The sequence below is a fragment of the Ascaphus truei genome, chromosome 6, assembly GCF_040206685.1.
Source record: "Ascaphus truei isolate aAscTru1 chromosome 6, aAscTru1.hap1, whole genome shotgun sequence".
Classification (NCBI taxonomy): domain Eukaryota; kingdom Metazoa; phylum Chordata; class Amphibia; order Anura; family Ascaphidae; genus Ascaphus; species Ascaphus truei.
The window spans coordinates 91,638,212-91,663,991 of record NC_134488.1 but is presented as its reverse complement, the minus strand read 5'-3'; the positions used below and the strand labels follow the sequence as shown (position 1 = coordinate 91,663,991).

The window sequence follows — 25,780 nt, the reverse complement described above, 5'->3', positions numbered from 1 at the left end:
ATATATATATATATATATATATATATATATATATATATATATATATATATATATCACAACAAAACAAAAATTAAGGAAAACGCTACCACTGGCATATGAGAGCCAATCTCATAACTGCTTTATTTTACCGTTTGACTTGTGAGTGGGCATTTGTCTTTTTTAATGTTCCATAAATTGTTTGTTTTACCTTAATGCACTAGGTGTGCGCCTGTTTTTTTCTCTTTTTCTTTCATATATACATATACACTGCACCCCCCTGAGGAAAATCCCCCTGTGGGATCGAAACGTTGGAGTTATGTGCTGTATTTAATACATTTATTTTCATTCACCTGAGTGCTGTCTCCTTTTTGCTGCTATGCGGTAATGTATACTTTTATTATTTATATGGGACATGCACCTATTCATTATTGCATTTTTATTGGAGTGCCAGTGGAGTGCCAGCAGAAAGAAACCATAGTGCAGACCAGCTCAACCCACAGATGCAGAACGGTCAGCTTGGCTTGGCTTGGATGAGTTGCTATATCCATATATTTTAGTTCTTTTATTTTATTAATAACGTTTTTAATTGCTTAGTCTGTATTTGAACACAGAGTTATGTACTCCCTGTGAATAAATTATTAATTAACCAATTTTCTAACACACTATTTAACTATTATACCCATTATGGGTGCCATATTTCTCCTGATGAAGCTGACGCTAGTTCAGCGAAACGCGTAGAGATTCTACTTCGCATGCAGTAAATCTCCGTCCCAGAGGTGAAGAGACTCCTGTGCCGTGTATCCGTTCCTTCTCCCGTCTAACCGGAAGCTGTCCAGCCCGTAACGGATGTGACATCAGACGCCGTCCAACGCTGTCTGACTGTGGGAGCTTCGAAGGAAGACGGCGCAAGGCAAGCAGGGTGTCCTGCTCGGCAAGGAAGCAGCACCCACCGGTAAAGGTAAGTCACTCAACCAACCAACATTGTCACCCAGTCACCCACCCAGTGACTGTCATCCACCCACCCAGTCAGTCACCCACCCAGTCACTCACTCACTCACTCACTCACCCAGTCACTCACCCAGTCACCCACCCAACCAGCCACTCACTCACCCAGCCACTCACCCACCCACCCAGTCACTCACCCACCCAGCCACTCACCCACCCAGTCACTCACTCACCCACCCACGCAGTCACACACCCACCCAGTCAGGCAGTCACCTATCTTTTGTTGAAAATATAAAAATAAACAGGTTGCATTGTAATGTTTTTTTCTGTATCACAATAAGAAAACAGTTAAGTAAAAGTTGTACTCTAAAAAATATTTTTCATGGTAGGTGCGGCCCTTTGTATATGTGTGTGTAGCGCTGCTTCCCGCCCTCTGGGAGATTGGCTGGCTACCAGGTGTGGGTTGGTGCATTGTAGCTGTAGGCTGCAGGAGATCTGAGGTTCCGCAATGGCATTGGGATAACAGGACAGGCTTTTAGATGTCTTAGGCTTCATTCATCTCCGGTGCTAGCGCCTCCATCCACCACAGGCTCCAGCATAGCTGGAGACAGGCCCCGAAGTGGAATCAATCTGTCATACTCTCCCCCCAATAGACGGTAGACTAAGGCCTCAGACATGGTCAAAAAGACAGTGCTGAGCCGCGCTGAGCGGAAACATTATCCCTATGACCACGGCTTCAGACGGCGCTTCCGCAGGCGTGCGGAGGCGTGTGGAATTGCAGCCGGCAGAGAAATGTAAGTTTTCCCGCTGAGGGAAGCGCAGGGCCGGTCACGTGACTGCCAAAAGCCAATGGCAGTCCGTGACGTCGGCGCCGTGACGTGGCGCGCTAGCCCCGGCTCCCACCCGGCTCACAAGCGCGCACGCTGACGCTCATGCAGGGACACAAAAAAGCTCCTGCTTGAGCAGGAGAGCATGAGCGTCAGCGCTGCTCAGCTCTCTTCTTTTCACCATGTCCGAGGCCTTAGGCAGGAGGTATATAAAACAGGGACTTCTTTATTCATATTCACTGAGAATGTTAATACAGAGGATACATTCTTCTGTGTCAGGTCCCAGACCTCTAGATGGTACCTAGGCCCGCCATCAGACTCGAGGCCTCTCCAGCTGTCTGGTGTTTAGTATCAGCCCCCTGAGGGGCTGAAGGGGACGTCTCACTCCCAAGAGGGAGAGACTCAGACTCACTATAATTTAGAATGGCCTCTTCCTTAGTGCAGAAGGGGAGGGCACAAGGTCTGCACACGGATTGAGCAACACACAGACCCTGTCATACTTCCACTCCTGCCACTCAAGGAAGCTGCAAGAGGTAGGGTAAACCCAAGATGGGGGCCTGACACAGCCTGCAGCCACCAGGACTTGCGTGACAGGGGGGGTAGCAGTATAGCCAGACCAGTCATGGCATATATATATATATATATATATATATATATATATATATATATATATATATATATATATATATATATTTCAAATAATCTAAGGTTACAAACTAAATGATCAAAAATAATGTCAATAATAAAAAATATAATATAATAATATAAATAACATATACATAAACCATAAATGAAATCCACCCTGTCAACTCCTTCCTTCTGATTGATATATAACAATATAAATAAAGTATACATAAAAAAATTAATTAAATAAAATCTGAATCAGGATAAAGAGGGAAGGAAAGGAGGATAAGGAAAGGGGGGGAGGGGGAAGGAGGGAAGGGGAAAAGGAGGGGGGATGGAAAAGGATAAGGAAGGAGAAGGGAATGGAAAGGGTGGATTACCAAAAAAAAAAAAAACATATTGACAAAATTAATTGAATAATTTAGAAAAAAATTGTGTAGATCCTAGTCTGAATTGGGTCCTTGTGGGACTCTGGTACCATGTGTAAAAATCCAGTACATTTCCCTTCTGTCCATCCTATTGCCCCTAACTCCCCCTTCTCATGAATTGAACACACTCTATACCTTTACAGGTACATTTGTTAAGGTCTCCCAAAGCACAATGAACTGCGTGCTTTGAGTCCGGGTGATTTTGATCACCCTTCTTAATCAATCTAGCGTGCTCTTGAATCCTTTGTTTCAAGGGTCTTACAGTCCTCCCCACGTATTGCTTGCCACAGCCACAGGTCAACAAGTAAACAACAAACTTCGTATCACAGTTAATAAAGGAATTGCTACGATAAGTTTTACCTGTGACTGTGGAAGCAAAACTAGGGGAAATATTGCACCGGTGACAAAGAAAAAAAACCTTTTGGTCTATTAATTAAAGACGGTTCCTCGGACACAAAAAGACTTGGAGGCAGGGGGTTGGCCAGGGTCGTCGCCCGTTTAAACAGAAATTGTGGGCCTTCATCAACAAATGACCGTATCCCTGAATCTAATTGGAGAATTCTCGCTAATAGCGCGTCTGAGATCAGATGCATTGTAAGGAATCCCAACCCTCTCTAATAGCGTTTCTGAGATCAGATGCATTGTAAGGAACCCCAACTCTCTCTAATAGCGCGTCTGAGATCAGATGCATTGTAAGGAACCCCAACCCTCTCTAATAGCATGTCTGAGATCAGATGCATTGTAATGAACACCAACCCTCTCTAATAGCGTGTCTGAGATCAGATACATTGTAAATTCTTCTGTATTTAGCACAATTTTCAAATTACCTGAAAACTGCAGGGAACCCTTAAAGAATGCCCAGGGAACCCCTGTTGAAAATCAGTGCTCTAACGTTTCGATGTTGGAAGCAGTTTGGTGCATGGCTTACTATACAATATTCATAAAATAATAGTCACATAAAAGAAACGTGCATAGAGTTAAGAACAGGAATCCTACATTTATACATGTGACAACTGTTGTTAATGTAACAACCAAACATACGTTTAGGGGGAAAGGCATCAACTGTCGCAAACTGGAGCATTGCGCACAAAACATTTAGTCTCTTTGGGGCTTTTCTATATCAGCCGAAACAGACGATTTGGTAATTTTCGGCTGAATATCCCCATTGATTTTGGGGGATTTGGCCTGAAAACGGGCTCACTTAGCCTCTTCGGCTGATATAGAATAAGCATTTCTAGAGGTCACTTTGCTGCACTTCCCCTATGCGTGCACCTGTGAGCATTGTGACAAGTGGTTATAGGAGGTTAAGGGAAGAGGTGATGGTCAGTGCATAATTACAATGAGATGTATACAAATGTGCACCTAACTAGTTCAATGTTTACTGTCTGCTTCAAGTTTTCTGCCCCGCCTGAGGTGGTATTAACACTACTCCTAAAAGATCTGCATGAAATGTAAGAAGCACCACACATTAAGCGGCTAGCAGATTGAAGCAGGAGGATTTTTTGCTCTGTGTTTTGCACCATCCTGATACATGATCTCTCAGATCTTTGCTTCCTTACTACTCAATCTTTGTGTCTGATTCTCAGTCCTAAATGGACAGTTCCTTCTAGGACAAAAGTAAATGAATGGCAGCGACATGTTTATTATGGGAAATAAATGTAGGTAATTGGTGCAATTGGTTTACAAAATAATAATAAAAAGCCTATTATAAAAACATTTTGTCACATTTTTAAAACATTTGAATGTCAATTTTAAACAAAAACTTTAGAATTTTTTTTTTATATTTGGATTTTTACATCATGAAATGTTTCTAAATTAGAATTCCTTGACCTGAGGAAGAGAGTGAACTCTCAAAATACAATACCTAATACAGTACTGTAGTACTTTTTTACAATTTATTTTTGCAAACTTTATCCAATGTCTTTTTTTTTTGCGTGCACGATAGGGCGGTTTGTGATTGCTCAGTTGTGTTTGTGGAGTGATGCTGATGTCATCATTGGTCAAACACAGGAGTATGTAGCACATGAACCAAAGAAATGCATTCCTTTTTGGCCCAGAATGCAATTGGCGAGACTACACTTTCTAAATGTGTCTTCTTTCTTGTGACCCACTAGTCGGGCTCACAACCTCTCACATACTGTTCAGTTTTACAGGCGGGTCCCAGACATTGAGTTTTGTGTGTTATTTGCTCAAATAATTAGACAGTAAAGACCTGCAGACTCCCTCCTTTTGTCCTGCTTCATTAAATTAAAGCAGAACACAGGTCCCCCAACTTGGTACCGAGTGGTGAGACTCCCTAAACAGGCACAGAAATTAACCTCATGGCTGCCAGAGCCCTTCTGGCACCAAAGGGATGAAAGATCCATCTCACATTTAAGGTTAAGGGTCCCCTTTTCTCACCTTCTAGGTTGAAAAGTAGAACATTGGTATTTATTGGCTCATTTTTATTTTGTTTCTTCAAGCAAACATACACACTATATACATATTTCCGCCTCAGGTCCAAATAGGTTTCTTATAATGATGTATGTACATTTCATGTCACGGATATAGATATTTAAGAGTATGTCGATCGATAAGACTGTTTTTTTGGGAGGGAGAACTAGCTTTAGGATTTCAGTCCACCAGACCATACAAACTTAAAACAGCAGCTTTAGCACTATTGTGTTTTTATTTTAGAAGAGAATCAAATCTGAAGAGACTGATGAATAAGGAAAATATTTCAATTGAGTCTTCGGATAGTAGGAATAATTAAGCCATCATGTACCAAAATGAGGATTATTGTGGGGCATCAACTCAAATGCGTTGAGGCTGTTGGCTCTTTCATTCATACCCCTACTAGAAACCAGAGAGCACGTTATTTTTGGGAGTGTTGGGTGCACTTAGGCCATTGTTCTTGTTGAACAGATCCCTATGGTTTTAGTAATGTTTTGTACTCACCAATCTCTTCCCCTGCAGACTGCTAAACAGCCTCTCAGTAAGGGTACTCTTCATGAATGTATCATCCTCAGGGTAGTGACATTCCATGTCTGTGCTCCAGCTTTATTATGATGTAATCAGTGACTAATCCCAGGCATATTGTTGCTCAGCAGTTACCTCACTAGCCCAACATCAGTATCACATGATACAACCCCCATTGCCAGGCTAGCCCTATATATGGACTAGTAGGTTTGTCATTCACACTAATATGGGCAATACACTTTAATAACCACAGAGCCCCAACACAATTCCGGCCAACTGGACCCCACACACATACACCCTAGACTTTCATTTGGACCTGTATAATAATACTTTAAACAAGCTCTTTTAGATTTACTGCCGAACTATACTTGATAAAAGCTAAAAATAAATAAATTAAAAAAAAAGGTGCATCCCTCTCTTCCACTCTTTAATTCGGTAGTTCCCCACCTTTTTGAGCATGGGCACCTTGCCACATGCAACTCTTCTGGCTGACACACACCACATTCACATTCCTCACACACAAAACCCCACCATGCATTATTTTATCACTCCACAGTCACCCCCTCATCACAGAGCCCTTTTTCACAAACCGCCCTCGCTCCTCACATAACACTTCTCTATCATACACTCCACATTCACGGCAGGGAGGCTGTGTTCCGCCTTCCGTCACTCTTCTCTAAGCCTAACAGAGAGGAGAGGGAATAGAGGCAGAGCACGGTCTCCAGACAGCACAAGACACGCCAGCTGAGCAGAGTATTTCCCCTAGGGGCTGTGGCACCCATTGAGGAACACCACTTTAAACATTATAATAAAATGTTTTTATCCTGAATTGTAGTCTAACACAAAAGCAGCAATCCCTACTTTTCTGGTGTGGTATATACACATTCGCAGTGAAAGGTTATCTACGATTATAAAGTAACAATTGCGTATGTCAAGATGGACACATTCCTCAAAGTGCAGGTCTCCTCTAGGACAGAGGTACAAAGTAGGGCTCTACTCACAATAAAGAATTGCATTGTGAACTTGTAACAGCCAAGAACAGAGGAGAAACAACGTTTTAGGTCCCATATGGACAACCTGTTGAAAGATTCAGATCGGACCTGAAACGTTGTTTCTCCTGTTCTTGGATGTGACAATAAATAAAGAATTGCATTGTGAACTTGTGAGTGGAGCTCTACTTTGTACCTCTGTCCTGGAGACCTGCATTTTGTCTATGTTGTGTTGGCTGCACAAGCAGGATTCTCCGCGCCTGAAACTATTTCCCCGCACTTTGGAACTGTACTATGTATGTCAAGGTGGATAATGTAACGATAGGGGCAGCATGGCATGGTACAAAAGTTAAGCCCACTTGCTGCATCTACTAGTCAAGATGGCAACCCAACCCGGGTTAACATGCCTTCACAGGGTTACATAATGGCTGCCAGCCCTGCTAATAGTTACACCAAGTTATGTATCTCTGATACTTATGTTTCATGTTAAACTGCATGTGTGTCTCATTCTGTGCCTGGGCTAGGAACAATGGCCATTATCAGGCACACAATGATTCAGAGAGCTAGCCTTTGGGGGGGATAAGGTACAATGATGAGGTGGGGAATGGCGAGCCCAGCTGCTGGGAGAGTACCCACTCCAAAAGCAGTGTATTGTTCTCCCCCGGGAAAGCAGTGTATTGTTCTCCCCCGGGAAGCTAGGCCTTTACCCCTATGGAATGTATGGAGCTGAAATTTGGAACTGGGGCTTGATTCCAATCTCCCTATTCATTGCTCAGTTACAATTTTCCATTCTCCCAAGTCCAGCCCCTTGGGGCAGTCCTTAGGCCCCATCTCTGCCCAAGGACCTGATTTGATCTGTTCCGGACATACCCTTCGCTCTGGATTGGCACAGCAGAGGAAAGGTCTCTGCCGATTGGAAATATGGAGAACCGGATATCAACCAAATAGAGGCTGGGAAAGTATCCAAAGCGATGCGGAGCAGGGCTCCACAGTTCATGGTTGATCTAAGTGCCTAGAGACCAAAATGTGTGGACCAAGGATGGTCATCCCTCATCACTGGGGTATCCCCCTCCTTATCTGGCTTAAAAGGATTGCTACATTGTGTAGTGTATATATAGTGGTGCTCAGTCTCTTTTCATACCTTCCCAGGGTGATTGCTGCTTACAAGACCAGCCTGCATGAAGTCAATGTTACAAGATGGGCACCAGAAATTTCTCTTTGAAACACATGTGCTTTATTTACTTTTGACATCTTACATACTAGTCTGGGTGCGTGTGTAGCATTCTCAAATAGACTTTTTTTCTTGTTACCAATGCTATGGTGTTTATCTGGCAATCCCTTGCCTAGTGGAGGGGGTTCTCCTATCCCCACAATGACCCTGCGGCAGGAATGCATCCTCTCGGGGACCCACATCCGGTCACTATGTGCATGACCATCCTTGTGTCTACCCATCAGATGTAGGCATGCTTATGCACCTGCTGCATGCACTTAGAAGACCACGTTTGAGGGACTTAGCCTGGAGTACATGGCACGTTCCCCCTATATCTTCCAGGGACCAAACTCTGCCCTGTATCTAAGAAGGGACACATTCCCTATCAAAACAAAGTGACAGTTATCCTACAACTCTATATTAACTATTCACGGTGAGGCTCCACTACTATTCAGTGAGGCTCCTCTTCATCTCCCAGGAACCATTCCAGAACACACACAATGCGAAGAAGACTCAGCACTCCAGGATAGTTCAAATGCAAAATATGTATTGTATATTCCAACATTTCGGTCCAACTATGGGACCATCATCAGGCACCGATGAAGGTCCCATAGTTGGATCGAAACTTTGGAATATACAATACATATTTTGTATTTGAACTATTCTGGAGTGCTGAGTTTTCTTCATATCTTCTATGGGTGAAGTATTTCTCTATTGTATGTATGTATGTATGTATGTATGTATGTATGTATGTATGTATGTATGTATGAGTGATGTCACCATCATCCTGCATACAAGGGGCAGGGCTTACATTCTGCATTACCCATAAGTTAACTAGTAGTCCCAATAGGGGGGCTGAACTGGGATATTCAGGAACAGACAGATTGAGGCAGCATCCAGGGTAAGCTACCGTCAGCAGCGCCCTGCACCTAATGCGTTCCCCATTCTTGGCGAGTTGTTGCTCGGACCTTGTATTGTGCTCTCTGTTGGCTCCGGTCAAAATAAATTAGTTTATTTAACCCTTACATTCTGCCTGGTGTTTTGTGATCCCAAGTAATCTAGTCAAACTCCCCTAATCGTGACAGAAAACAATAAAACGTAAATTAAATACAAGTTTTTATTTATTAAAAAAGATAATCTATAAAAAGAACATTGTACTAAAAAATATTTCCGTTGGTCACCAAAAGCGCCTCTCCCCCATATACAGATGTAAAACTGAACTCATACGTACAGTATCAAAAACACGTACAATACCTTTGTGCATAGACTTATAATAAAGGCGCATGAAAAATAGGGCAGCTTCTGCAATGGAACCACAGATGTATTTCTATCAGTGGAGAACGAGAATATGCACAAATTCAGCCTCACATCTGAAAAGGGAAAGAAAAACTAAACATTAAAACCCTTATTTATGAAACCAAGTTAAAAGGCAGCCTGAACTACAATAAAGAGCAATTTTATGCAAAGTAATAACTGCGGGATTTAGATTATTGTATTCCTATTTAGTCCTTTCTTGGTATATTAATGACAAAGTAATAGTAATTGATGGTTTTCTTGTGTGCTGTCATGTTCAGTGTTCTGCATCTCTCCGCTATCCAACTCACGCCTTCTGTGGCCATTTGTAAAATTTTAACCAAGGTTTCAAATGAGACAATTTCTTCAGCAGTAATGCCTAACTATTGTTAGAAGTATTATTTACATTGCGTCTTCCTGCCATCTAGGGAGAGTTGAGGGTCATGGGACATTACGTAAATGTCTACAATACCTTAATCACCTTCACAGTTCAACACGTTTTATTTTTGTGCTTTAGATCAGGGGTGTTCAACTCCAGTCTCCCCAACAGGTAAGGTTTCTTTAGGATATCCCTGCTTCAGCACAGGTGGCTGAGGCTCAGTCGCACTTGTGCTGCAGCTGGGATATCCTGAAAACCTGACCTGTTGGGGGCTTGAGGACTGGAATTGAGCACCCCTGCTTTAGATAACAAGGGCCCAAACCCACAAAAGGGTGCTAAGCTTTAGGAAACCTTGTCTCCCATTCATATGAATTGGAGTATAATGGGAGAAAAGGTGTGCTAAAGCTTAGCTAATCATAAAGCAGTTTCAAGCCAATCCTCAGGCAACATGCCGGACCATTTATTGTGGACAACCAGATGGCCTTCCAGTCAAACCCAAGTTACATGCATCTACTGTACGGATTCGTTTGTTTCCCCCCAAATCTGCCATTTTCTCTGGGAGGAAAAAATAAAATCCTGCGATTCAAAAATTAACAAAGAGCCAATATGATCTTTATTTTACATGTGTACATGAGAAAGTAGTTTGGAGTACAAAAAGGGGCTATGGGGGAACTCAGAGATTAACAAGAAACTGTAGTGCTTAAAAATGTTTAGGAATGCGGACTACGACGAGATGAATCTTTCTTCCGCGTCATTTCCTTATTCAAAGCTGGATTATATCATGTAGTTTAGTTATACAATAAACTTTCATGGCAACAGGCTGAAAAAAAAGCCACAATATTCAGAATTGTCACTTATCAGGCATATAAATGTTGCCTTTTTTGTGAGTAGTATTGTTTGGAATACCCATCATGCATTTCAGTCATGTGTGTGCGGGTCAATATTCTAGGTTCTCTTCCTGGAAAGACTTTCCAATGAGTGAACACTCACCTTCAACTACATTTCTCCACATTGAACGATCACAACTGGTAATTTAGGTTTATTGTTCGGACCCGTCGGTACATTCTACAACAGTGGGAGATAAAAACAAAAATCAAAATCCATGGTTTATATTGCCAATAGATAACACTAGCTGAGAGACCCGGCGTTGCCCGTGAGTTACATTTAGCGCTAGGAAAAGGGGGGGGGGGGGGGAAGAGGAGGGGGGGCGGGGGGGGGGAAAAGGAGGGGGGGGGAAAAGGATGGGGAGGGGGGGACAGTGGACAGGGAGGGGGGGACAGTGGGCCGGGGGGGAGGGGGAACAGGTGGCCGGGGGGCGGGGGGGGGGTGGGGGGGGGGGGGGGAGACAGTGGAAAGGAGGGGATGGGGAGGGGGGAGAGTGGGACAGGAGGGGGGGGGGGGGAGAGTGGGACAGGAGGGGGGGGTGGGGGAGTGTGACAGGGGGGGGGGGAGAGAGTGGACAGGGGGGTGGAGAGAGTGGACAGGGGTGGGGAAAGAGAGTGGACAGGGGGGGGGAAAGAGAGTGGGGGACAGGGGGGGGGAAAGTGGACAGGGAGGGGGGAAAGGGGGGACAGTGGACAGGAGGGGGGGACAGTGGACAGGAGGGGGGGGGACAGTGGACAGGAGGGGGGGGGACAGTGGACAGGAGGGGGGGACAGTGGACAGGAGGGGGGGGACAGTGGACAGGAGGGGGGGGACAGTGGACAGGAGGGGGGTGACAGTGGACAGGAGGGGGGTGACAGTGGACAGGAGGGGGGTGACAGTGGACAGGAGGGGGGTGACAGTGGACAGGAGGGGGGTGACAGTGGACAGGAGGGGGGTGACAGTGGACAGGAGGGGGGTGACAGTGGACAGGAGGGGGGTGACAGTGGACAGGAGGGGGGTGACAGTGGACAGGAGGGGGGTGACAGTGGACAGGAGGGGGGGTGACAGTGGACAGGAGGGGGGGGAGTGGACAGGAGGGGGGGTGACAGTGGACAGAAGGGGGGGGGGGCAGTGGACAGGAGGGGGGTTGGTTTGCTTTAAATTGACGGGTCCCTCCTCTCCACTCCCCCTGTATGTTTCTCCGCTCCTGACCCCCCCGCCCCCATGTGTAGCTCCGGTCCTGACGCTACAGTGTCTGAGACAGAGTGTAACACACACACACACACAGACACACACAGTGTCCCACACACACACACTGTCACGCTGTGACACACACACACACACACACACACACACACACACACACACACACACACACACACACACACACACACACACACACACACACACCTCTCCTTCTGGCCGCCGCCATGTTAGTTAGTCCGCAAGGGAGGAAGGGGGTCCTTCCGTCCGCCGCCATCTTAGGTGCCGCGTGGCAGCGGTAGGCTGCCCTGGCCAATGCCTGTCCCCGCGCCGGGGAGGTGAGTGGGAGGGAGATGAGCGGGAGGTGAGTGGAGGGAGCGGGAGGTGAGTGGAGGCAGCGGCAGGCTGCCCTGCCCACTGCCTGTCCCTGCGCCGGGGAGGTGAGTGGAGGGAGCGGGAGGTGAGTGGGGGGAGCGGGAGGTGAGTGGAGGCAGCGGCAGGCTGCCCTGCCCACTGCCTGTTCCCGCGCCGGGGAGGTGAGTGGAGGGAGCGGGAGGTGAGTGGAGGCAGCGGCAGGCTGCCCTGCCCACTGCCTGTCCCCGCGCCGGGGAGGTGAGTGGAAGGTGCGGGAGGTGAGTGGAAGGAGCGGGAGGTGAGTGGAGGGAGCGGGAGGTGAGTGGAGGCAGCGGCAGGCTGCCCTGCCCACTGCCTGTCCCTGCGCCGGGGAGGTGAGTGGAGGGAGCGGGAGGTGAGTGGAGGCAGCGGCAGGCTGCCCTGCCCACTGCCTGTCCCCGCGCCGGGGAGGTGAGTGGAAGGTGCGGGAGGTGAGTGGAAGGAGCGGGAGGTGAGTGGAGGGAGCGGGAGGTGAGTGGAGGCAGCGGCAGGCTGCCCTGCCCACTGCCTGTCCCTGCGCCGGGGAGGTGAGTGGAGGCAGCGGCAGGCTGCCCTGCCCACTGCCTGTCCCCGCGCCGGGGAGGGAGGTGAGTGGAGAGGGAGGTGAGTGGAGAGGGAGGTGAGTGGAGGGGGAGGTGAGTGGAGAGGGAGGTGAGTGTGATGGGGGGGGGGAAGAGGACAGAGAGAGAGGTGTGTGTGTGTGTGTGTGTGTGTCCCTGTGTGTCCTTTGGCCCGTCACTCCGCCTCAGGCCAATGAGAGGTGTGCGGGGGCGGCCCAAGGGACCAATGAGATTTCCCCTAGGGACACCGGACATCCAGACATCCAGACAGGCATACAGTGCTTTCAATTTTATATAGTAAGATTTACAGAAAATATGATCCCCCGCTTGCAACTGAATAAAATGGCAGCACGTTCTAGCAAATCTGGATGAGGAAAAAAAAACACTCAAAACCAAACTTCTATGGACAATATAACAGTGGCAAACCGTTTCATCTAAAGCCGGCGTTTTCTTCTGTAAACCAGAAATTGCAGTGAAAACGTTACAAGGCAAAAGAAAATATGTACCGTCCAGGGCAGGAAAAATGCCTACTGGCAATTGCAATGTTCCCCTCGCTGTGCCAGAAACAGAGCTTTATTTGAATTTCGGGCATGCAGCTGGCTGTCCGAGAAGTAGAACACACAATTTCTCCTTTCCTTCCTGTGACACTTTTATTACTTCAGTATGACAGGAAACTAGTGGCGTGTCCTAGAGCTCTGCCACTTTGCTTCAGCAAGTCCCCGAAATGCAAGTCAACCCTTTTTAAATATGAAATAACCAGCAGCTGAGGCTGTACTATTACAAAATGTAGTGTGCCTTTTAAGCAAAATAAACAAATATGCTCCTCAGTACACAGAACAGTAGAGAAGGAAATTGGAACATTACAACAATTAAGACATTTAACCAGGAAGGAGTCTTGTTGAATATTTTCCTTGCAATAAACTATTCACACCCTAAAAATTACGGCTGTGAACATATGCACCCTAGGTATTGTGATTTACGGTGTCACCTGCAGCTTCAATGCAATGATGGTTTATTAGACAGCGGTTTAAGTAATACATTATTTTCCTATCTATGAAGTATGGGTGGAGTCCCTGTTATTTTCCTCCACCCAATACAAAGAGCAATAAAGCAGGTTACAATGAAAGCCGCAGGTTGATTTAAAAAGCTCTAAAATAGCCTCAAAGCCAAGGGACAAAGACAAAACAAAAGCCAAGAGACAAAACAAAAAAACAATATATAAAACTCACCTCAATTTTTCTCATCACTAAAAGTCCATCAATAATTTTACCTGAGAACAAAAACATGAAAAGTAATCAGAGTGCGTTCAGCAAAAACAGGTCTATGCATGTTATATTTTATACAATAAGAAACACAAAGTAAATATTTCACCCCAACTAGGTTATTTATTGTGCTGCGGTTTTGCCAGGCGATAAGGACACCCCACTCCTCCATACAAGAGACGGGACTGTGCTTTTCAGACTACAACTAGAGGCAGTTACTGGCAAATGTCGGCAGATCCTCTGACCTCTCTGTGCCTTGGACATATACAGTAAGTTGCAAGTTAGTAGTGCCGTGATTCATGGTTACAAAGTGAAATAGTGGACTGGCAGGTAAATGAAACAATTTAAAAAAAACTCTATACAATAAAAGTAATAATTCTACATTCGTTGCTTTGTTTCTAGAACTATACTGTATAACCTAGGAGTAGAGCCCGCCATTAACATAATTATTTTATACGGTGAGTAACAACTACTATTTATTAGAGATGTATTGTTTCTATTGCTTAAATGATGGGAGCGCAAACTTTTTTCCCCTGCGCCCCCGCCGGCAGTTCCCCTCTTTCTGCGCCCCACTCTTACCTCAATTCCGGCGTCATTTGACGCCGTGTTGCTATGGCGACGCGTCCAAGAAGCCGCCGGAGCCAAGGTAAGTGAGGTTTACAGTGGCCTTCGACGCTTCCCCGGCACGTAATTTAAAGTGCCTTCGGGAAACGCGCAGGGCCTCTGTAAACCCCGCACCCCCCGTGGTCAGTCTCGCGCCCCCCAGTTTGCGCACCGCTGGCTTAAATCATGACCAGATTTATTATGCTCACGGATAACACTTTGTAAAAAAGTTAGAAGAGATTGTTTTTCAAGTATGACCGGGGTTAGTTTTAATAGATTATAAACAATCATTGACTGCAAAGATGTCTGATGCAGGGCACAGTGGCTATCTTACATTTCTATGGGCTTGGCCTCCTACAGGGGCCGGCTTCTTTAAACTGGAGAACAATAATAGTGCTACTGATGACAGCGAGTGTTTGTGTTGGAATGAGAAGGTTGCACGGCTACAGGTTTCAGAAGAGTAAACAACATGGTGCCTGGAGGAGATGTATTACATGGTGTTTGTTTCAGGGAGCAATCTACCTGAAGTAACCTCGAGGTCAAAACAGCTGTCCGAGTTGGTTTACCGGCTATGCATTTCTGTAAACCAGGCTTTGCTGAAAAAGCGGTATAATGTGGCAGGCATAAACTTATAAGGGTCTGTGTTAAAGTGGACATGAAGCAAAGAGTTACTCACAGAGTGCTCATTTGCATGTCATTTCCCAGAATTCTTGGGTGCAGTGGAAGCACTGTATGCCAAGAGATAATTGGGAAAGGCAGGGTTGCAGACCGGTCTGAGACATGTGAATGTGCTCACAAGTGGAGCTGAAATTAGTGGCATTTGGCTCAGGGGGGGGGGGGGGGGACCACAGGTTTCAAACAGGTGTATATACATATAAAAAAGATACACGAGGAGGAGGAACTTTGTTAAATACTCACCAAAAACAACATGCTTCCCATCTAACCAATCGCACTTGGAGCATGTGATGAAAAATTGACAACCGTTTGTTCCAGGGCCACTGTTTGCCTGTGGGAAAAAAAAAGAAGCAATAAGCACATACCCAATAGATGTATATACTGCAAATACACACTTGTTTGTAAATGTTTTTTTGAACTATGTTTCTTTTAAAACAGTGGATGTACCGATGTGTGGGGCAGTGTTATAAAAAAAAAGTCTTGAAAAGCTAAAGGTCAACTGAATACCATCAGAATAATGGTATGCATGAAACATTATTAACGGTCGCAAACAATAAGAAAAAAGTTGGATACTGTTGCTCTTGGTTTTATTTTCCCCACAAGGCTGCATGCGATAACCTAGTAATTTACTATACACCTTAGTGGTGAAGTTCCCCCTACTCTTAAGAGCAGTGTTTCTGGTTATGGAAAATACTGCGTGCCAGACAGAAAATGCATTGTTGATTTGTTAGTCCAAGAGATTAGATCTGCTTTGTACATGTCAAACCACAAAACTACTTGGGCACGGTCTTTACCAAACCTATATAGGACACACATAAGGTCGAGAGCAGCAATGCCCAGGAGGGGGTTTCCTCCCCCAAAATAAAAATGCAATGGAGGATCCAGGGCAGTATAAATAATATATAATGGGTTCCGAAGCAGTGTGACTGACGAGTGCACACATCTGCATTTTAGCGTTCATGGTGTAGCTATCACAGCATGAGCTTCCAAAGTCACTCCCCACAATGCTTTGCATCGCCAGCAGCAAGGCATTGTGGGATGTGACTTTGAAAGCTGCTATTGACAGTTATACCACCCATGCTGTCTGCGCACAGAGCTGCTGTTTGGGGATTTAAGCGTGTTCCCTCCCCCCCCCCCCCCCCACACCAGCTCAGGACACTACTGCCTGGGATCAGTCACAGTTGTTAGCAATAGTCTGAGGAGTAGGAAACATTTATTAATTAGGGGTTCGCAGAAGTAGTATTTCTTAACAGGGGGTGCACAGTGTAACAGATTGTGAACTTCTCGTCTAGAGCAGGGTGCGCAAACTTCTGTTGCGGCGCACCCCTGCATCCACTCCCCCCCGGTGCCCGCGCCCCCCTTACCTGCCTGTCGGCGTTAGTGGGGTCATATGACGTGACGCGTCGCCATGTCAACGGGCATCATCACAGGGTCATGTGACGCCACACGACCCCACGGCGGCATTTGATGCCGCGTTGCCATGTCAACGCGTCATCTGAAGCCAGCTGAACCTCGGTAAATTCAGTTGCAGAGGCCTCACACGATCCCCGACATTTAACTTAAAGCCTTGAGGGGTTAACTGTGTGGGCTCACAGAGTAACAACCCTTCCTTATCACATGGTACTGGGGTAACGCAGCAGAAGTTAAGCCCGTCCCTTCTGCCTGAAGACTGACATCATGCTAGGCTATAAATAGAAGCGGGAAGCTTCTGGAAGGCAGATACCTTGAGGGATCTCACTGGGAATAGTTATGCAAGTCCCTATGTGTAGGACAGGTTTAGCACCTCTTTATTGTTTTCAGTTAAGGAAAGTACCCTGTTTATAGAGAGTCCACCAAGATGGTCTTATACTACTCCCAAGATATGCAGAGAGACTGACTATGCCTAGAGGGAGCTCCACAAGCCGCAGCCCCTAAGCATAGTCGGACAAACCGCACCGGAGGGTTCCATCGCTGGCTCTCACTCAGAAGACCACGTAGTTCCAGGCCTCCCTGAAATAAGGAGGCCAAATCGATGAGGGAGCAGTGCCAGGCCCGTCAGGGGCCCCGTGGATATGGAGCGCTACCGAGCAGTAAATATAAAGCATCAGCACCTTCCCATCGGGCCGAAATGGGGGAAGTTAGGGAAGTCACGCTAACTGTACAGGCCAAAGACACTATTACAAATAAAAGATGACCTCTGTATATTAAATGCAAGACTGTACCTATCAGATAATAAAGCGGCTGTTTGACTGAATAAAGTTCCTGGCGCCCATCATTGTGTACTAACGCCCACCCTGAGCAGCCCTAACACAGACAATTAAACTCCGGACAGGGAGGGTTACATGGACAACTTTAGTAAACAGAACCATTGTGCCTGCAAATAAAAATAAATGACATACCAGGGATAGAAGACCTGGAGAAGAATGTTTTAGTTTAAAGTTCTCATCAGCAAAGGGACCTCTATATATGCTCGCAACTCCTGTGCCGTCTCCCTGTAAAGAAGCCATCAGGTTACTTAAAAATCAGTGATAAATACCAGACAGCAAATTAGCTACTTATATATTCTTACATCTGCTCAAGCCACAGAAACAAAAATAAATAAAAAAAACAACTGAAAAAACACATTCACATTTTAAGACAGCCACCCCACAGAGTGCTGGTAATCATACCCAACATTGCATTAACACTCGTGGTCAGAGAGGCCTGCAGAAACTACATCGCAAATTATATAAAAAAAAAACAACAAGCTCAATAACCTCAAATAAGTTACTTTTAACCAAACAGATAATTTATTCAAATATAATATCACGGGTGATGTGGTGTATGAGGTGCATCACAAAAACAGAAAGATAAATAGAGACTGGAGAGGAGGCTCCGTGCATGATGCTTCTTGCTCCCCTCTACTACTCCCAATTTATTTTGGCTTAAGCAAAAAAGCAACATATGAATGTTTACTTTAGAGAAGCAGTTACGCCTGCTTTCTTTTAACTCATTGTTTACATACACAGGAAGCCGGGGGTAACCGGAGATGAACTGCATTTATTTCTGCGATGGGGACACCCTGCTTTCTGAGATACTTACCAGGGGAAAGTGCCACCGGTAGCATCCCGACCAGGAGAAACAAAATGGCGTTTACATTTCCTGAGTTACACAAGCCAATAGGAAGCCACGACAGCTTCCCATTGGTCATGTAATGAGGGGCAAACCAGGAAGTAACCAGCGCACCGTCTCCGGTAAGTAGCTCGGGAAGCAGGGGGTCACAGGAGCTGAAATAAATGTGACCCAGGAACCCAATGCTTTCTACCTATGCACGAAATGAAAACATTAAACGAGGGTTGGGAGGTGCTTTAACCTCAACATACCCAAACACATCATCTCAGATGCTGAATAAAGGTTACATTAAAGATGCATTTCAAGCAATATCCTACGTGTGTGTTTTTTTTTTTCAATTAAATCAGTTCTGTACTATGAGAAAATACTTAGTGCATCTAAAAAAAAAAAAAAAAAAAAAAAAATTTTAAAGACATTTTTAATGTATTCTAAGGTAACAGGCATTTTTGTTCCTATAGCAACCATACACAAAGTCACATCCCCTTCCGAAACAGCATCACCTTTTTGAGCCCTGCTCTCTCTAGCAGTGAACCAATTGAATCTAGTGCCTGCCTGGTCACATGATCTTCCTCACAGTTCTTTAGCTGTCATTGCAGCAGAAGAGGATACAAGATGCATTTAGAGAACACGCGAGACGAATTTCAGCGATCGATTACAGGAGAACGAATCAATCAGCAACTTAGCTAATCACTTCAGTGTGTAGATTGTATTGATGCACATATTGGGAATAAAAAAAAAACCCCACAATTGAAAAGAATTAAAAAATAAATAAATAAAAAAAACTTTGGATGGAAACTTACATTAACAAAGTCTCCTCCTTGGATCATGAAATCCTTTATTACCCTACAATGAGACATGCATAGAGAGTCAAACGAAGCCAGGTAATATACTTGCAATACGTTACAACGCATTAGGAACATTTAACCCTCCATTACAGGGGCCAGTGTGGCAGGCCCATTTGGCAACAAAGGGGTTAACACCAACTGGTCTCAACCTGTTAAATATATATATATATATATATATTTTGTAATCAGGCTCTCCATCTCTGAAGGGTTTACATTTCTGTATTGTAACTTGAATGAATCCCCCTCTGTGTAATGCCGTCAACAATTACGTTATTGTAATAGAAATAAAAACACCATTCATGCCAATCCCTACATCATTATTCAGCCCGACTTTCATGCAAATAGTGAAGGAAACAGAAGTTTTATTGAACATGGGATATTTATGTGAAAAACAAAATGATGGCATTCCAAATGTCAAAACGTAAAGTAACATATCGAGGTACAAGTATAAATGTAATAACTTATTTCATATAGAGCTTTTCTCCCAATGGGACAAAGTGCTTCACAATTACAGAATAGCGCATGGTGCACAGCACATAGGTATTTTACAGACAGAGCTTACAATCTATGTTTTTGGTGTCTGAGGCACAGGGAGAAAAAGTGACTTGCCCAAGGTCACCAGGACTGGACAACAGCATTTGAACCAAGGTTCCCCGCTTCAAACTCTGTTTTCGTTGAGCCACTGCAACAGCCCAGGTACAAAGCAGGCAACAAAATGCAGTTTGGAATACAGTGCAGAAAATATTGTGTGTGCAGAGCACTTGCATTTTATAGTAAGTGAAACTTCTTTGTTTTGTCACAGAAATTGTATTTGTGGTTTTTAATTAAAAATCAAAATACAATTTAATTGACAAAAACGCAAAGAAATTTGACTTAGAATGCACGTGGTCGGCAAACAACCCCTGTATTACCTGTACGCACTAACTGTGAATTATTGGTGGGTGTGAGACAGGGGCGGTGTGTGTGTGTGCGCGTGCCAGAGACACGACGGGGTGTGCGCGCCAGAGACGGGGGAGGGGTGTGTGTGTGGTGTCTCGGCTCCGTGTCCGCCTCTGCTGCCCATGCGCAACGCACTGACGAGCTCCAGAGGCCTCTGCGAATGTGCGCCGGCCGGAGTATTCTTCTGCGTGTGCGCAACAGACCGGAGATCCATCTGTGCTCTGCGCATGATTGCGGCGATGGGCCGCATCTATGCATGAGAGCCCACAGTGTTGTGAGGGCAGCGTCTGCGCGGCCCTCATCTGACAGCAGTGACCACTTCCATAACCTACTTCCGTCTCAAGAAAAAGAGATTTGGTCCCAGCAAAGACGTTTCTCTTTGAAAAGTAACATAATAACATTGCAGTTAAAGATTTGAATATCAGGACTGGGGCATTATTACGTTATTCTTCAATCACCCTAAAATTAATCAGGCCTGCTCGATAATTAGTAATGTAGTAATTTTGATGTCTTTAAATGCATCTAAAATTACATTGTTATAAGTTTCTGGCCCTCCTACTCAAACGTTTTATGATCTGGCCTCTTTGTAGAATTAGTTTAAAAGTCCTGTGCTACAAGGAACTACAACGCATTTACAGAAAAACAGTTGTATCGTGTCTGTTGCATGGAAAATACTGTCCTGCGCTTCGGCTGTCTGTAAAGCACCTATGGTGTCAAGCCGTCAATTAGCTGATAAGGAGGGAGCTATTTACGGCCACTGAGTAACCCGGAGTAGGGGGGAATATGTAAACCCTTACCTATTGATTCCCTCCGGTCTGGGACCTGCTCTCCTCCACAGCATGTGCGTGCAGCCTTCAGTGGTAATCAGGAAGTGAAAGGCAGGAATTCAGGCGCCACTGCGCATGACAGACTGTAGAGACTCCCGGATGATCTTCAAAAAAAACTTTATTACACTATACACATAGGGCTACACCACGATCTCCACGAAACCCGTAGGAGGGGGAGATCGTGGTGTAGCCCTATGTGTATAGTGCAATAAAGTTTTTTTTGAAGATCATCCGGGAGTTTCTACAGTCTGTCATGCGCAGTGGCGCCGGATTCCTGCCTTTCACGTATCGTGTCTGTTTGTGAGGTGTCCCCCCCCAAAAAATAAAATGTAATAGCCGATCCCAGGCAGTATAAAGTGTGTTCTGAAGCCTGTGGGGGGAGAGGGGTTTGTACCTAGCACTTATCGTAGGTGGTATAGCTCTAAATTACAGTAGGAACTTCCAACGTCGCTCCCCACACTGCTTTGCATCCACGGTGGCAAGGCATTGGGAGGCGTGACTTTGGAAGCTCCCCCAGTGATTGACAGCTATACCACTCAAGCTGTCTGCACACCCAGAGGTGCAGTTTGGGCCCTTATTAAGCGTGTGTCCCCACCAGCTCTGGACATTATACTGCCTGGGACAAGCCAAACGATTTTGTTCGCTTTAGGCCGTGCGTATAGTGCTCGCGATGGGCGACGTCGCCCAAAAACAATTACATTGCCGCCGCCGCCGCCGCCGCCGCGTGCGCTTATAGTAAATGCGACGGAGCGAAGTCGCATCGCCAAATTTGGAAGCTGGCAATGTTTGATTTTTCAAAGGCTGTCGTCTCATGTGACAGCCCCTGAACCAATCAAATGCCAGAAAGCCCGTGCCGCAAAGAGAAATATAACTTTTGCTAGCAACGACGGTGACGTCACCCGTCCCGGGCACTATACGCGCTGCCTTAGTCTCATGAGTTGACAATAAGATTTAATTAGATGCTCGCTGAACAAATACTTTCTAGAACGGGGAGCATATAATTATCGTTTTATAAAATCACGTGCCAGTTTTTGGAAACCTTAAATACCCTTAAAAACAAACCTATGTTATTTTGTGGTGGTGGTACCGGCTTACTTAAAACATCTAAAATGGTGAAAAGTCAGCTGAATTTTTTTTTTTTTTAACTTTTAATCTATTTAAATTAATTATTATGATGGGATTAAGCATCAGAAAGGTGACACAGTGTAATCATTGTGATGCCAGAGGGTCAGGCACAGAAACATTATATATCAAACTATACATACCTATGGAAAGTACTTCCTTTATAGCCTATTGGGACACCATCCTTCCTGCAATTAAACAAACAGTAGTTACACATGGAGAGCACATCATTGAGATAGAATTACTCTGAACAGAAACCAAGAAAATAAAATCGAATATTATTTAAGATTATATATTGTGCATCAAAATTCTCTGCTTTTTTTTTATGTGAAGGAGGTTGAGGGGGCAGGAGAAACATTTTATAATAAACTATTTGGGCCAAATTCAACAGAAATTAAAACTTCCTAATAAACGCTCAATGCTTTCACTGAGCACATTTCATACGACAAGAGCATTATAATAATATTTACTCAGCACAGAATATTGCGAACCTGCAGCAACAAAAACAACCGAAAAAAGAAAAGAGTGCCTGTATGATGAATACATATTAGATTGTCAGTGATAAACACACACACACACACACACACACACACACACACACACACACACACACAATGAAGGCGATGGGTCAATAAGGAATTGTATTTTTTAACCTATTAAAACAAAATATCTAAATGAATTTGTTATAGACTAAAATTGATGACGACTTTAGGAACAGATGAAAAAAAAGGCAGTGCACTGCCTAAGAAGCAGGAGGCGGCTCACGGGAGCAAAAAAAACATACTTTATTTTATTGAGGGATCAGACATGAGTACAGGGGTGTACACCTTGATAAAGGGCACATGGCCCGAAACGCGTAGGTGTGTTACCTGCTGCTGTGGGGGGCTATGTCTGATCCCTCAATAGAATAAAGTATGTTTTTTTGCTACCGTGAGCCTCCTCCTGCTTCTTAGGCAGTGCACTGCCTTTTTTTTCATCTGTTCCTGTTGACCTGTCTGGTGAATTGCACGCCGTTGATTGCTGCTTTGGACCGCTCCCATGGATCCTGGAAGTCAACAGTGAGTTGTACCTGTGGGTTGCCATACCCTTATCTTTCACTGTATGGGACAATCTTTGTACTGTTTATTGGTTCCCAATAGCACTAGGTACTAGTCCCCTATCCCTATTAGGGCAATTATATTATATACCAGCATATTTGGAGTGGTCCTAGCGCAGACTCTCATATACTCAAGGGACTGGTTTATTCGGATGCACTGACCTTCTACACATCTATGATGACTTTAGGCAGAGAAAGTGAGCTGCCTCTAGTTGGGGGATTAACTGGGTGAAACCGGTTCCTTAGGAAACTAAAAATGTTTGTTTAAAAAGGATTGGAGTCCTTTTTAATGCTTGAAGAATTTTCCAGAACCAGGTAAAATGTAGTCTGTAGGCAAGCTTCAAATAATGCATGATTGTAGTTTTGTTTCACAACTGTTAACACACGAACACACACACGTTGAAGGGTTACATGGTACAGACCTGAATTCACCCGTGCAGAACTGCCTGAAAAGAGAATAAAGTTATTGTTTAGGCTCCAAGACAGTTCTCAGTGACACATTTACTTAAGTAAAATTTGTAATAAAGAATTGTATGAAAGTGTTTTTGTTTTTTAAACTATGAAAACGTTTTCCTTTTATACCTTTAGTATCAATAACAAGTGGTCTAAGTGACCTTTCCTTGGCAAAATAATGATATTGTCACATCACACTTCGTAAGCAATCAGATCATTTTAAGATGGGAGGTTTTGTTTTTTTAAAGAAACTATGAAAGAAGCCATTTTAAATATATTAAAAAAAATAAAAATAAAAAAGTGTAAAGAATACCCAGCACTCAAAATACAAATGAGACATATCAAAATATACATAAATTATCAAAAAGATAAGAGACCAGCAACATTTCAGGGTAAGAATATTGGAGTTTCCTTTGGATTTGCTACAAGCACCTTTTATTTTTGTTTAGATCTTCTGCATATGATTTTTTAGATGCCTCTTTATAGTTCTCTGCCTATTTTACGCTCTCTCCCTACTCCCTGCAGCATTTACTTTTAGAAAACAGGCAACTGAAATCAAACACCTCTACATTTGTACCACAAATAAAAAGTAGGCTCACTTATCTCACCACTTCCACCTCTCCAAGCGATGAGATCATCTTGTTGTAACAACGCTTACTGATTCAATAAACATTAAAATACCAGCATAAAAGCAGGTAGTCACCATATTGGGACTGTCACTGGTCCATTCTTGAACACTAACCAGATGTTCCAGATCACAGTTTATTTGCTGATCGCCCACCCTACACAACAAATATATATTTGACATGTATATTTGGTTTCTTAAAAAAATGAATTAAAAAAAAAAAACACAACAGTACTCTGAACTACTAAAAGAATATCCTCAATAAGATGATATATTCACATCCAAAGGGCTGCAGGAACTACAATGATTGGGGAGTGACACTTTGGGATCACACAGTCTCAGGGTTATTTACTACTGCAAGTGGTTTATGTGTTGGAAGCCTTCTCTCAGGAAAGATTACACATGGCAGAATGTTTTTTCCTGGGGTAATAAGCCTCTGGTGTAAAAGCAGCCATGGAAATCCATGTAAAGGCAGTGCAGAGCGCAAAGGAAAAACATAGAGCAGGCAGGTTTGACGTGCAGAGAAGCTGCAGGATCCTCCACTCTGCAAGGACACCAATATTTTCACCTGAAATTTTCTGCAGACTTTGGCACAACATCCGCAAAGAGTTCAATCTTCATCCGGCCAACCTCCTGATAAGAAACCAATAACGAGAGCATGAAAACCGTACAAATGTAAAACCGCAATGAACTTTGTGAAGAGCTACTAGGAAAAATAAATAAAAATAAAATAGGACCAAGACGTGTGCACAAAATAATGAATATGATCAGCACATTTTGGATATTTTAATTTCAATAACCAAATTTCAAGTCTTAAAAAAAAAAATAAGCAAACATTTAACATAAGAAGTTAATATTAATGCTAAATAATATCAAAGTGTGTTCCTAATTTGGGAGAGACACCAACATACAACAATGATGACAGTCACAATAACATTTATAGTACCTTTAATATTATGTATGGGACATACAGATTAATGATAATATTGAACTGAAAAGCAGCAGTGAGGCCTCCGTCTTCATACTTCATACTGTTTGTGTCTGAATGATTTCAGTGTATTGGGGTATATGGGACAAGTGTATTAATAAAATATTGGGGAGTATTTAGATATAAATGCAATATATAAAACACGGCCAAAGCCCCGTCCCCATAGTCACAGCAGCCTGCCCCACACCTGCACTGTTACAGAATGACATGGAAAATACAAATGTAATTACAGTGTGAGTTTGATGAGTTACAGAGGGATATAAAGGCATTAACACGCCCGCTGCCAGAGGGGCCTCCCAACACATTGCAGAGCCCGCCGGCAGCGAAAGGGTTAACGCCCTCAATGTCACAGGGGCCAGCCCCAAAGGGGGCAAAACGTGACACCCGGGAAACGAGCCCGCATATATTATTATTATTACCTGCCCGCCAATATTGACATCGAAGAACACTATGGGGTTGTTGGCGCTGGATGCCGGCACCGCCATGACTGTCTCTGGCAAAGCCGGAAGGGGAAAGGCCCGGGCGGGGTCATATAGGGCTCGGTGCGCATGCTCACGGTTACCAGCACTGTCCAAGGCCTCGTAGGGTGCCAGAGGCAGGAGT

General features: G+C 44.4%; 1 protein-coding gene across 3 annotated transcripts; it reads right to left on the bottom strand.

Moving 5' to 3' along the window:
• Nucleotides 1-9,063: 9,063 nt before the first annotated feature.
• Nucleotides 9,064-25,780, bottom strand: PPIH (peptidylprolyl isomerase H). Of its 3 annotated transcripts, none has more exons than XM_075605102.1 (10): nt 25,597-25,780; nt 24,758-24,822; nt 23,534-23,557; nt 22,159-22,203; nt 19,083-19,125; nt 17,571-17,663; nt 15,436-15,523; nt 13,882-13,922; nt 10,623-10,697; nt 9,064-9,330 (listed from the first exon to the last, which is right to left on the bottom strand). In XM_075605102.1, the coding sequence occupies exons 1-9, from the start codon at nt 25,660-25,662 to the stop codon at nt 10,629-10,631; spliced, it is 534 nt and encodes a 177-aa protein (XP_075461217.1). In that variant the 5' UTR covers nt 25,663-25,780; the 3' UTR covers nt 9,064-9,330; nt 10,623-10,628. The 3 variants fall into 3 exon arrangements, with proteins under 3 accessions (XP_075461217.1, XP_075461216.1, XP_075461215.1); XM_075605100.1 differs by lacking the exon at nt 9,064-9,330 and adding an exon at nt 10,273-10,452 and having other exon boundaries at nt 25,597-25,754; XM_075605101.1 differs by lacking the exon at nt 24,758-24,822 and having other exon boundaries at nt 25,597-25,697.

Coding starts and splice junctions, on each gene's coding strand:
- PPIH (XM_075605102.1), bottom strand. CDS start 25,662: ATGGCGGTGCCGGCATCCAGCGCCAACAACCCCATAGTGTTCTTCGAT. Junction 22,204..23,533: donor TTCTGCACGGGTGAATTCAG/GTCTGTACCATG, acceptor GTTTAATTGCAG/GAAGGATGGTGTCCCAATAG. Junction 15,524..17,570: donor CTCCAGGTCTTCTATCCCTG/GTATGTCATTTA, acceptor TTTTTCCCACAG/GCAAACAGTGGCCCTGGAAC.